Genomic DNA, 13,315 nt, shown 5'->3' with positions numbered 1-13,315 from the left:
ATAGAGGTAATTGAATGCTCATTGATTAGATGTTAGAATCAAATGCAGAGCCACAGACAGAATACCACAAAACTCTAAAAACTCCACCCATGTGAACTTCTCTGACTCACCAGAGCGTTCAGATGAAATTCTTGGAAGTGGCACATAGAAGCATTCTGAGATTACCACCAGGACCTGGAGAGAACAAAATGACTCCACATTGAGTAAAGAAGACAAACTGCCATCCAGACTCAATATCAGATTTGTGTCCCATACACAGACATCCTTAGACAGATACTTAGCAGCTAGTCACAGCCTTCAGAAAGATACAGATGAGCTAAAGGGTACTCCAAGAATATGGAATAGTCTTGAGTATTTTTTTTTTCAAAAAAAACCTGCCCATATAAAAGAAAATTCTGCAATTGAGAATTAAATTCTATTTTAAGCAGAGACTGGCTGGCTTCACCTCTTATGTTGACTGTATGTGTAATTTTATACTATATTAAACAAGTCTTTTTTTTCCTTGAAAAAACTACAAATTTCTTAAGGGAATGATCACCTCTGTCCTCGTTCCATACCCAGAGACAAGCATGGGTCATATTAACGAAACTGCTGGCTTGTGCCCAGAAGTGTAGAGTTACATGGAACCAGACTCTCCAACTGCAACATTTCACTGCTCTGTGTTACCAAACAGAAGAAAGATCACACCTGGAAGAAGCCGCCCATGTAATATTTATGTATATATAGAGGACCAGGAATTGCAGGCAATGGCACCCATAAGAGAAGACAATGGGGTGAAGGAAAGGAAAGACTTGTGGGTTGAGAAGTAAGTCTCAAGCTGCTTAACTGGTTTAGACAGCAAAGATTAAAACATTTCCATCTGAAAGACCAAGTTTGCAAATCAAATTTTTAAAGTGAATGTCATGTGTTTACTAACTTTGGTGACTTTATTTTTATTTAATTTCACAAGGATGGTAGAACATTTTAATAATCCAATGTTTCTGGAATTTCCAACAACTTCCAGAGAGAGCAAGTGACATGTACAACAGTATTGGGCTCTATGGAAAGCTAAATGTAAAGTCTCCACAGCCTAGGAGACTCACAGCTCAGTCTTGCCTTTTTCTAGCATTGGCTATGTGGCCTTGGACAGGTCATTTAACTACGTTCCCACACCATCACTCACAAAGTTGTTCATGTGCTAGTCCATCATCAAGATCTGTTTATGTTGTACACAATCCATTATGTCTTCTTCCTCAGACACAAGGAGGAAAGTCTATTCTTAATAGATGCTCTCGGTTCAAGACTGCTTTCTGTTTGAAGGGCCATTGTCAGTTTCTAAGTTACTACAAGCATCTCATAACCCTCCTAAATATTATTTTAATCTAACTTTCCAAACAAACTCTATGCATAGGTATGAAATTCTAAACCTCAGCTGAGCAGTATTCACTGGTTTTGCCATACCCATCTACACTGCCAATGTCTCCACCTTTGATTCACCTAGGATCTTTCTCATACTGTTTACCCTGAAAGAACCCATACTCAAGTAGTTTCCAAATACTCTGATTAAAAAAGAAAAAAGAACAAAAGAAAGAAAAAGAAAAGAAAGAAAAGTACTTTCTTTTCTTTAGTACTAAAGAAAAGGCAGGGGATGCACAGAACTAACATTCTATTTTTGTAGAGTCAAATTACGTTAAACCAGGGCAAGTGTGCCATGTTCATTAGCAAGAGCATTAATAAAACAAAACATAGATGGGGCCTAAATAATGATTCATATAGGTAGCCATGTTCCAACCCACTTCTCAAGTTAACATCAGAAGCCAAACTCAAAAAATGAGCTACAGTGTGGATAAAGAACAACCATGAAAGAGATAAAGCATCTTCAGTTTTCTAGAGTTACTGTCCGCACAAAGTTGTGACTTAACTATGAGATCAATCACCAGCCATTTTAGATTTTTTAAGACCTTCCTAGAAAGCCAAATTTCATTAGAAAATGTAACTACACTTATCAAAACTCTACACTTTTGCCGGGCGGTGGTGGCGCACGCCTTTAATCCCAGCACTTGGGAGGCAGAGGCAGGCGGATCTCTGTGAGTTCGAGACTAGCCTGGTCTACAGAGCTAGTTCCAGGACAGGCTCCAAAACCACAGAGAAACCCTGTCTCGAAAAACCAAAAATAAAAAATAAAAAATAAAAAACTCTACACTCTTATCTAGATGTTTCATAATTAGAAACTACATAATCAATAACCAACAAAACTTTCCAAAAGGTGTATTATCCTAATTAGAGTGTAATATGCAGTCAACATGTTCGTGTATAGGTTAAGTGAAACATTTAAAATATTTACATAAAAAAAATCACAAAGCATTTATGGCAACTTCTGTATTTAAGTAAGTCAATGTATTTTTGCAGCTTTCACTAATACCTAAAAAGAAGATATATGGATACAAAGTTTCATGCCAAATGAGGACATAATGATTTACTTTGAATTTTTTTCTTATTTATATTATTTATAATATCTTACAAAAAACAACCCAGGAAACAAGAGGGTACACGTAAGAATCTGGTCAGGATTAGATATTCAACTGAAGAATAAAAATAAGAAAAATTGTCTTTTATTTAACTCATTAGGTCCATTCTTTGCCTTTACCACAATGCTCAAAGCAAGGATCTTTGAGTGAAATCACAGCTAGCTTGGCTGTCTTGGATGGAAAATGACTGCCCATTCAAGTATGGTATTTAGTTTTCATTGATCACTGTGCATATTCTCGACAGCATTAATCTTCAGAATATTTTAGAGAAAAGACCAGAGGGTGATAATGCATCTCCCACTATATTACACATTACCATTGCAACCAATAAGCAAATTCACTGCTTAAATAACACAAAATGATTATTTATGTGCTTTTCCTTTCATGGTCACCTTTTAATTTATATGGTATCCTTTGTTTAATGGAAAAGAATAAAAGACTGACATTATCTTACCAGACCCATGAACAAGCCAAACACCAAAGTAGCAATGACGAAAAAGACATAAGAACACCATGCAGGAATTCCAAGAGTCACTGTGAAATAGTTGTGAAGGTGCTGTAATCAAAATGGAAACAAAACGCTTACTTGAAGTGCAGGATTTTCTAGCTGTAACTCTAGTCTACAAAATATCTCTCCACATATGTACCCAAAGTTTATATTTAATAATTACTAAGAAGTCAATGTTTGTAGCATTACAAACAGAATAATTATCAAAATCATATTCAGTAAGAATTATTCTTTAGAGCTCAAGATCTTGATAGAGGTCTGATCAAATTGCCTTGTCAATTCTTTCTCCCATTACAGAAAATTTTCTAATTATCTTTGCCAAATCATTACCTATTCCTCCATATTTAATCCCAACATGACTTATTAAAATATGAAACCCTTGGGCCATTATCAATTTTTATGTAAAGCCAAGTTATGCCTTAGAGTATGAACTATTTAAAATGTCTCCATATTTACTTTTCCTAATGTTAAACAATATGTGAATTACAGATATAAAATGTTCATTTCAAATTAAAGCCTATTTAGAGGTAGACTTGTTGGGCCTATACTTCTTCATGGTAAGTCATATTGTTTTAGACTACAAACTACAATCCAATCAATTACTAGGCACAAGATTAAAAGGCTACAAGTTAGACATTAGAGCCCACAGAAACAATTACTGAACGATCTTCCCAAAAACACATTCTCTCTCCTCTCTCTCTCTCTCTCTCTCTCTCTCTCTCTCTCTCTGTGTCTCTTTTTCTTTCTCTCTCACACACAACACACACATACAATAAGTTCAAGTTTCTACTTTAATTTCATATTTTCCAAAATCTAAGTTATTCCTATTAGATTTAGTTTATGCTAAGAAATTAAATATTTTAACCTGACATGTTCTGAATGAGAAACATGTAAACAAACAAAAATTGTTACTGACCAGAACAATCCAACAATCAAAGCTTCACCACTTCGGCTCCATCTCTCACTGATGGAGCCTAGCAGCAGAATCCACATAGTACTGGATTTATGGGCATGCATATCAAAAGCATGAAAGGATCACAAAGACCCAGAAAGCTGCTCAGGCCAAATAGTACGAACTCTCTGCAAAGGAAGCCCTAACAGGTTATTATGCAAAGCCATGAAGGTAAAATTTAAGTGGTCAGAGAGCTCCTGGATTGCTGATGATATAAGAAATATAGGGTTTTAATTTTTCACAATTAGGAAATTGTGGGCATCTAGTGAACAACCCAAGAGAGAGACTATGTGAGCTCTCAGTTCACAGTACTGGAGCCCAGATAATGTCAGCATGAGTTCCAGATGCAGGAACTAGAGTTTGCAAGGTGTGTTGGTTGTTCTGCTGAATTTGTCTCACTTCAATCAAACCTTTCCTTGCTATGCCACTATTTTACCACTTACGGAATGTCTTGCCATATGCTAAAAATGTTCTTTTACTTTACAGCTCATGGTGAAGAGGCTGTCCTGAGTCTTAGAAGAGACTACAATTCTGAACATCATTCAACTATAACTATGAGGACATTAAAGTAGGGGTTGTACGCTTCTTGCCATATGGGCACCAGAGGCAGAGTATTATAACTTGGATAAGAAATGTCCCCCACAGGCACATGAATGAATGATTGGTACACACTTGACTGCACCGTTTTCAGTGACTGTAGAACTTCAAGGGAAAAGGCACGGTTGGTGAAAGTAGGTTACAAAAGGGTCGTCTTCAAAGTTTGAGCCTGACCTCGGTTCTGACACTCCCTCCTCTAATATTTGTAATAATTCTTTGCAAATTTCATATAATATATTTTGACCATATTCAACATCTCTCCCCAAAACCCTTTTAGCGCTACCCCTCACCTATCCACCTACCCAACCTGGTTTCTTTTACCAATTTTTCTTTTAAAAACAAAAAAACAAAAGATAAAATTTGTTACCCAAATAATTTTGGGTGGGGTACTTGCTTTGATATGTAGCCTGTCACCTGTATGCTGGAATTTTGTCTAGCTGAAGCTTGCCCAAGTCCTATGATGTAGTCACAGGACTGTTGGTTTATATGTGTAATTTCCTCATTATGTCTGGAAAACATTGTTTTCTTATAGTCATATATCACTGTTAGCTCTCAAATCTTTTGGGCCCCTCATCCTCAATGATCCCAGAGAGGGGTATGTCAGAAATGTCCCGTTTAGGGCTGAGTACTCTGTAACCTTCTATTCTTTGCACACTGACTGTCAGTTGTGGGTCTTTGTGTTGTCATCCACTGCAAGGAGCTTATCTCCTAAGTGCTGAGAGATGTACTAATATTGGGTATAGCAATAAATCATTAGGAGTCATTTTAATACTGTGTCCATTTAGCAGAACAAAAGCAATAGGTTTTCTCTTAGGGCCAATGACTGGCCTATCCACAGGTTCCTGGCCCCAGTAACACTTCTAAGTATGGGGTCCATCTCAAGGAGCAGGCCTTAAATCAAATCAGTAAGTGGTTGGTTACTCCCTTAACACTGGTGCCACCAGAGGATATATATTACCAGGACAGTCACTATTGTAGCTTACAAAGTATACAGCTGGGTAAGACTGATGATGAATTTTCTCCTCCAGAGGCATGTATATATCACCTTTCAGCATTATGACAGATGAGGCTTCTAGGTTTGTAGCCATTTGAATTCTCCATGCTTTGTGACTCAAGTCTGTGGTTTCTTCAGCAGTAGAATGCTATCATCAAGTTCTCGAGAGTAACCAAGAGCAATGGCAATAGCGTATATGTTGCAGGTCTATGGGATCCCACTGGCTAACAACTCAAAAGGAGGTAACTGGGGTTTTTCTTTGTTCACAAATTTATTAGGGAATTACTGTATCCCCCTCTTCTAGGATAACTAACTCCATTTAAACTCCTTTTTCATATGTATAAGCCTATATTTTAGGGCTGGTGAGATGGCTTGGTGGTTAAGAGCACTGACTGCTCCTCCAGGGGACCCAGGTTCAATTCCCAGTACCCACATGGCAGCTCTTCTGTAACTCCAGTTCCAGAAAATCTGACATTGGCATAAAATAAAGTTAAATAAAGTTTAAAAAAAAAACACTCCATATTTTTTTTTAAAAAAAAGCATATATTTTAGAATGCTGGGAATTAGGTTTTCATAAGGCTTTTTTCTAAAGGTCTTTAATGTTAGTTATTCCTCTCCCACAGTAGCTCCTACCATCTCCCAGCTTGTTATATCAGTCTCTCTCTCTTCCCCTCTACAATGGAAAGCCCCACAATCACAGCTAGAGTCTGAGATGGCAGCCTACCCTGCAGTGGAACTGTAAACTGAAGTAAATCCTTTCTTCCTGAAGTTGTTTTGGAAGATGGCTCCCAACTCTAAAGTTTTTTTGTTGTTGTTTTTTTCGAGACAGGGTTTCCCTGTGGCTTTGGAGCCTGTCCTGGAACTAGCTCTGTAGACCAGGCTGGTCTCGAACTCACAGAGATCCGCCTCCTCTGCCTCCCGAGTGCTGGGCCAACTCTAAAGTTTTAAAAGGTATTATTCAGCTCTGGTTTTAGGTGAAAAATGTGTATGGAACAGGTTATGCTTTGCTTGATGATTCATTGTCATTACTGGGTTTACGCCTTGAAATATGCCAAAAAGACAGAGAACACTAAAGGTCACTCAGTCTCTGGGCTGACTCATGTTAGTATTTTTGAACTTGCTTTATGAATACCTGCTGCTTTACTTTACTCATGAGGCTGGAATGAACAAACTGTGGATGAATAATGTGAGCTTTAAGCTCTTCTGCACAGCGTCATACACCTTTTCTCCAAAACAAATAATTAAAACACTTAATTTCTAAGTGAGTTATTAAAGTACAAAAAAGTTATTTGCCTCTGAATCATTGCTTTCTGGTTCAATACTGTTTAGTAGTTGAAAGCATTATCTTATTTTAGTAAGCTTCACTTCAAGTTTCTTATATCAGCTTATCCTTCAAGGGATCTATTTGAAAAGAAATTCTACAACACTATGGTTTTCTTAGGTAATTAATTATTACTGAAGACTAATGACTAAATAATTATTACTAAGGACTAAAATTTTTTTACAAGCACCGATATAAAATTCCATCTGCTTACTTTGAGTTCACAATGGCTTTAGAGACCTTTATGAATGATTGCAATTGTGGTATTATGAAGTTATATATGTAGTCAATTATAAGAAATAAAGTTTAACTTTACATTTTTATGTTTCTGTCTCCTTAATCATGTTTCCTTAGGCCAAAATACTGATACTTGCTCAATGTTATCTGCGTTCATTACATAAAAGTATCCTACTCTATTTTACTGAAAGTATTTTAAAATATCAGCTGATTATCCTAAACTTTATATACTATTAAGTACTTTGCCAGATGATTCAGTTAGAGCCATTTTTTGCTACATATAGATTTGCATGAAGGGACTAAATGAAATGATCATTAAAGAAATAAGGTTATTTCTATAAGTAGTCAGATCAAATCCACCATGAACTCTAGACATCTGAACTGCTGCAGCCAGCACTACACGGTCTCAGTCAAAGTCTCTAAAGGACAGACCATGTTTGGAGCTCACCTGTATCAGAGGAGGTATACTCTTTAGGAGTTCAGAAACAAGCCCATGATCCCTTTCACAACCATTCCAGAATCCCCTTAATATCTTTCTTGCATGGGAGCAGTCAGCAAGGCTTCTTCAGTGGTAGTCAAGGCTCCTTGTCCCCTTTTTTAGTCTGTCTCTGAATATCTACAAGACTTAATCTAACAGGCTCCTCTAGGCTTTAAAAAAGGGAGCTTGTGCCTTGTGGTTGTACTTCATCTCACTATAACTCGCTATGAACATTTCTGAATACATAAGAAAAGATGAGAGATGTCCCAATCTAGATCACAAGAGATCATATACACAAATAGCACACACACACACACACACACACACACAAACTGCTATAGAATTTTATTTTAAGTCTTCTATTATTAGCATTAGTTCAAAAATAAACAGTAAGTTTAAAGCATTGTATTATTTAGAACCAGGAAGCAAGCAATTCAAACACAATACAAGATCAATCTATGGTATTAAGCTCCTACAGAGAAGTGACAGAAATAGACATATTAAAAACTAATAAATAATTAAACATTTGGTCTAAGTAAGTGTTCTAACACTGAAGTGACTATGTGTCACTCTACAAACACACACAATAGGGAGTGGGCACAACCCCTGGTTTCTGTGATAGCCACACAACTCTATCACTGCAGTGCAACCTAATCAAAAACCAGCAGACACTCATGGCTGCTCAAAGAAAGCTTTGTTTACAAAACCAAGCTTCTCTCAGACCATACTATGCTGTTCCAGACACACAGAATGACTTTCATGCCTGCCTAGACAATCTTTGATCTATAAAGAGATTTTCCAAGGGAACAATGAGATAACATAAAACCACATCTCATAATCTTTTTCCTTTTATAAGGACTTAATCACCAATCTAATAAAATTATGACTCTGACATGGCTGCTATGGTAACCACTTCAAATTATGCCTTCCTATAAACACATTTTATTATGATGAACCAAAAACGAGAGTAGTTTTGTGGCTTAAAAATAGAATTATAAAAAGTACTTATAAATTTTCATTTTCCTATATTTAAAAACTATTTTTTACATTATTTTAAAAAATCTATCTTCAAATATAATATAGTTTAAAAGTACTCACCCAAATCTTGCCAGAGATGCTGAAAAGACCAGCCATTCCAGACATCCTAAGAAAGAGAAGAACTCTGGTCACAGACAGTCAAAACCAAGCAAAGTTCAGGCCAAGCAATATACCTTCACTGAGCCTGTACTCATCAAAACTTCAATTCTCAAAAAGGTTAGATTCCATGGTCATTTTCTGAACTATTCTGCTGTAAACTGCAAACACATTCCAAATCCTTGGCCCCTTATCCCTTTACAGTACAAAAATCCACAATCATGAACAAATTATATCTGTAAAAAGACAACATATCCTGGTGACTTTGAAAAGTGAACACTCAACACTGTCCAATATATCTTTCCAGATGGAAATGCCGTAATTGTTCATCTGCTTTTTCCTCCCTTCCAATCCCACACATCCTCCCTCAACAAGCACTGATAGCTAACAAGCACTCCTTGTACATCACAGTGAAATCAGAAGCCATTGTGTGACCACTCTCATCTTCCTACCACCAAATTTGAGACTGTTGCATTCCATATCACTTTTGTATCAACAACAAACTCTACCTGACCTAACACAGGCCAATTTTTCAATCTGTGACTTAGATCTTAATCCTGTGTCCTGTTGATGGCATGATTCTTTCTGCCATCCCTTCTTCCTGCATTAGCAATCACTCTACCTCTACCCAATCGGTCTCTTTAGCATAATGTCACGTCCATCTTCTGAACTGAGCAACCCTATCCCTCACATGACCCTCAAGCTTCAGAAAAAAAATTCTGTAAAGAGCAGTCCTCTCTTATAATTTCTTCAGTAGTATGTCTTGAAACCATTTAAATCTGGCTAACCACCATTTGCAAAGGTCACAACAATGTCACCCTGCTGCATTCTAGGTCCGAGTCAGAGACCATCTTTCTTTGCCTCCTGGCATCATGGGACATAAATAACTATTATTTCTTTCTTTGGCATCTTTTATTTGGTTTCTAAAAAATGTTTTACCCTTGATTTTCCTTCTGCCTCACTGGCACTAATTTTTCATTTTCCTTTTTTAATTTTAATTATATACATTTATTGTATGTTGTGTAAATACACAGGTGGGCTTCATGTAGTAGTCATAGGTAAACTTGCTGGAGTTGATGTTCCCCTTCCACTACGAGGGACCCAGAGATCAAGCTCAGGTCATCAAACTTTGGGGCCATGTATCTTTATCTCCTGTGTTATTTCATGGGTCCTCAATTTTTCTTTTGATGACTTGCTTAGTACTTAATTTGTTAACTTTGAGTGAGTCCTAGATTTATGACAAACACATTTCTATTTTACTTCCTAAGTAAAATTCTAAGGTTTTAAAGTCTGACAAAGTCTTCTATAATTGTGTTCATTAATTCTTCACAGGGAACTATCACATGCACTCAGTTTAATAGCTTTACAAAGTCTAGACCTCTAGCAAGGCTAACAATCTTTTTCTTCTTCCTTTTGAATATTTTTATTAATTCTTTGAGAATTTCACACAATAAATTTTGATCATATTCACCCACAACTCTTACTAGATACATCCCCACCTCCCTACTGCCCCTTGCTTCAGGTCTTTTTCTTTCTTTTCTTTTATGACCCATCTACTACAATTTGTGCCAGTCATACACTGCTGGGTATGGGGCCATCCACTGGAGTGTGTTTTACACACCAGGAGTCACACCCTTAAGGAAGGAAAACTGACTCAGCAAAGGAGTCCAGCAGCATCATAGCTCAGTAGGGGTGGGGGCTCAGGAATCCCTTCCCCTCCATCCTAGAAGAATGTTGAGTGAAAACTATGATCTTGGTTTTAATATCCCTAAGATATCTTGCAGTTTCTTTTTTATAATATTTTAATTGAAATCTATTTGTATCACTTCCCCCTTTCCTTTCCTTTTCTACAATCCATACAATGCTGATGTGGGATGTTCCTCTTTATATTTTTTACTTTTATTGGTTAAAAAATAAAGCTGTTTTGCTCAATGGCTTAGCAGAATAAAGTCAGGCGGGAAATCCGAACTTAGATACATAGAGTGGGCAAATCAAGGAGACACCATGTAGCTACTGAAGGAGAAAGACGCCTGAACCTTATTGGTAGGTCACAGCCTTGTGGTGTTACAGATTAATTGAAATGGGTTAATTTAAGATATAACAGTTAGTTAAGAATATGCCGAAGCCACTGGCCAGTGTTGTAATTAATATGGTTTTGATGTGATTATTCAGGTCTGGGAGGCCGGAAAATAAAAGAACAGACTCTGCTTACACAACACCACCCTTATTTCCTCTGAAATTTATAGCCTCTTTTTTTTTTTTTTTTTTTGTCGTTGTTGGTATTGGGGGGGGGTTGTTTTTTGAGAGGGGAGAGTTAATTGTATAGCAGAATCTTGACCTGGGAAATAGCAAGGTCCACAAAAAGTTCAACAGGACTCCCAGAAATCTTTTTCTTGTAAATGTTCCCTCTCGTGTTGACCAATTCTATCTTCAATTCCGACTTTAAACCTACTCATTTCCATCTCCACCACAACACCCTGGTATAAGTTGCTCCTTTTAAGTTGGACACCGTGAAAACTTTCTAATTGCTCTCTCCTCACGTAGTCTTGTCCTCTCCAATATCTCCTCTTAAGAGTTAATTTATTTTGTACATACATGTAAGAGAAAAGAAAAACCTCTTCCTGACTGTGGCCCCAGGTCCTGTACAATCCACTTTCAGCCTCCCTTTTACTCAACTCAGGCTCTCTTCCTTTCGTTCACAGTGCTGCACTCGGCCACTGTGCTGCTCCTTAAGCACTCAATAAAGCTTTTTCCCTAATGGAGACTTCTGGGTAGTCAGTCACTCTAGGACTATGTTAGTCCTCCTATCGGGGCCACAGCTTCTTGTATCCTGAGAATTCCACACCAGTGCTCCTTTCAGAGCAACCTCTCTTAACACTTCTTCAAGGTAGGCCCCAAGACCCAAAATTTTCCAGGCTAGTATAAGAAAACAGACTATTGTTTAAAACAGCTCCATCCAAATGATCTGTCTAGCTTGTTTTGCAATTTGTCTTACTAACTTTATGTTATCTAAAAAAGGGAATGGAAAATGGGAGTCAGTCTAATGAAGTCATAAATACCTGGCTCCTAGAATAGTATCTAGCATAAAAATCAGTATTCAGTTATTTGAAGAATGAAATGCCAGAGGTGAGCTACTTTTAGGATAAGCTCCATATTGCCTGAGCACTAACACAGGTGCATGTGATAGATGAAACATTACATTGCATTGCTTCTATGATATTAAGGATATTCCTTACATCTGTATATGCAAAATGAAACTATTTACTAATATGCCCACTCAAAATTAAAGCCAAATGTGGAATGGGTTATTACAGTTCAGTCTTATTTACCTTACTAAATATTATCAAAAACTATCCCCAGGAACATAGTACCAGATAGTTAAAAGCATCACCAGAACACAAGAATCCCCAAGGGTACTATAATTCAAGAAACATTTGCCCTTCCAATTAATGGCAACCAGCACTAAAGACCACATTTGTAAAGAGGAAACAGTTGGCATGTCATGCAGTGAAAGTTGGAGGAAAGGTTCTCTGTTAACATGTCCCTTCAATCCAGCTACTCAATCAATACCCACTGCACCAAAACAATTTGCAGAATATGTGGAAAACCAGAAACACTAGGTGGACCAAGCATAAGCATATTCAGACTAAAGCAGAGAAAAGAATATGAAGAAAAGTCTAGACTTGTAAGGTCTACACATTAACATGGGACTTATTATTTTACAAATAGCACTTTATTTATAACTTACGTTAGAGAAGCTGGTGATTTCCAGCCAGTAAGAGGCTCAACTGATTGCCATTTTTTCTCTAAGATGTAATTCTGTAAGTCTTCATAGATTCCTGGGCCACGGTAACGGCGGAATATCCCATCTTTTGCACTATAGATTATAAAATCAAGCAGAAATTAAAAAAATCAAAATAGGTATTCTATAATAATAATCAAAATAATTATTGATCACACACATACTCTTCTTGAATTTTAAATTAGCTCAAATGAAAAAAAAAACCAAAAAACCTATAGCCAGACATAAACCAGAAGTCATGTGTTAATTCTAATCTAACACAAATGAGAAATTCTAAAACTCAAGCCATTGAATGTTCTTTCATTACTATGTAATCTGCAACTATAAGCTAAATCTCCAGAAATAGTTAATCAGTCAACTCATTTGCTAGCATGTTTACAACCAATTATTTTTATTTCTTCTAGCAAAATAGCCACTGTTTTAATATTAACAAATAATATATCCACATTTCCAAATTTATGTCCTCCAAGTCTCTAAGCTCACGATCAAGATCAAAGCATGCATCTCACATTCACCTCTAAGCCTTCCTTTCCTCAGCTTCTCGCCCCAGACAGGAGCCACAGGGAGAATCTATGCATTCCCTTTGTTCTCCTCACACTACTGAGTGAAACCGGGAGTCCTCTTCCCATGACTCCATGGAACCTGCCTGGCCTGTATCCTGAATGACCCCAAGCATTATGACAATGGAACTTTGTTCTGCCATTTTCCCCTCACCTCTAATTCTAATCTGAATTAGGTGCTGGATTCTAATCTTTTTTTTTTTTTTAATAAGGACTTTCTGGCTT

The 13,315-nt window shown here is 37.0% G+C and overlaps 1 protein-coding gene across 1 annotated transcript in view; it reads right to left on the bottom strand.

Moving 5' to 3' along the window:
* Positions 1-13,315, bottom strand: part of Tmx4 (thioredoxin related transmembrane protein 4) — a 37,855-nt gene that overhangs the window by 3,423 nt on the left and 21,117 nt on the right. The window contains exons 4-7 of the mRNA XM_005365550.2: positions 12,477-12,605; positions 8,693-8,738; positions 2,962-3,063; positions 111-174 (exon numbers count right to left, since the gene is read on the bottom strand). Of these exons, the coding sequence (XP_005365607.2) occupies positions 111-174; positions 2,962-3,063; positions 8,693-8,738; positions 12,477-12,605 (341 nt within the window). The remainder of the gene's footprint in view (positions 1-110; positions 175-2,961; positions 3,064-8,692; positions 8,739-12,476; positions 12,606-13,315) is intronic.

The sequence above is a fragment of the Microtus ochrogaster genome, unplaced genomic scaffold (assembly GCF_000317375.1).
Source record: "Microtus ochrogaster isolate Prairie Vole_2 unplaced genomic scaffold, MicOch1.0 UNK3, whole genome shotgun sequence".
In the NCBI taxonomy this organism is placed as follows: domain Eukaryota; kingdom Metazoa; phylum Chordata; class Mammalia; order Rodentia; family Cricetidae; genus Microtus; species Microtus ochrogaster.
This window is presented reverse-complemented; position numbering and strand designations above follow the sequence as displayed.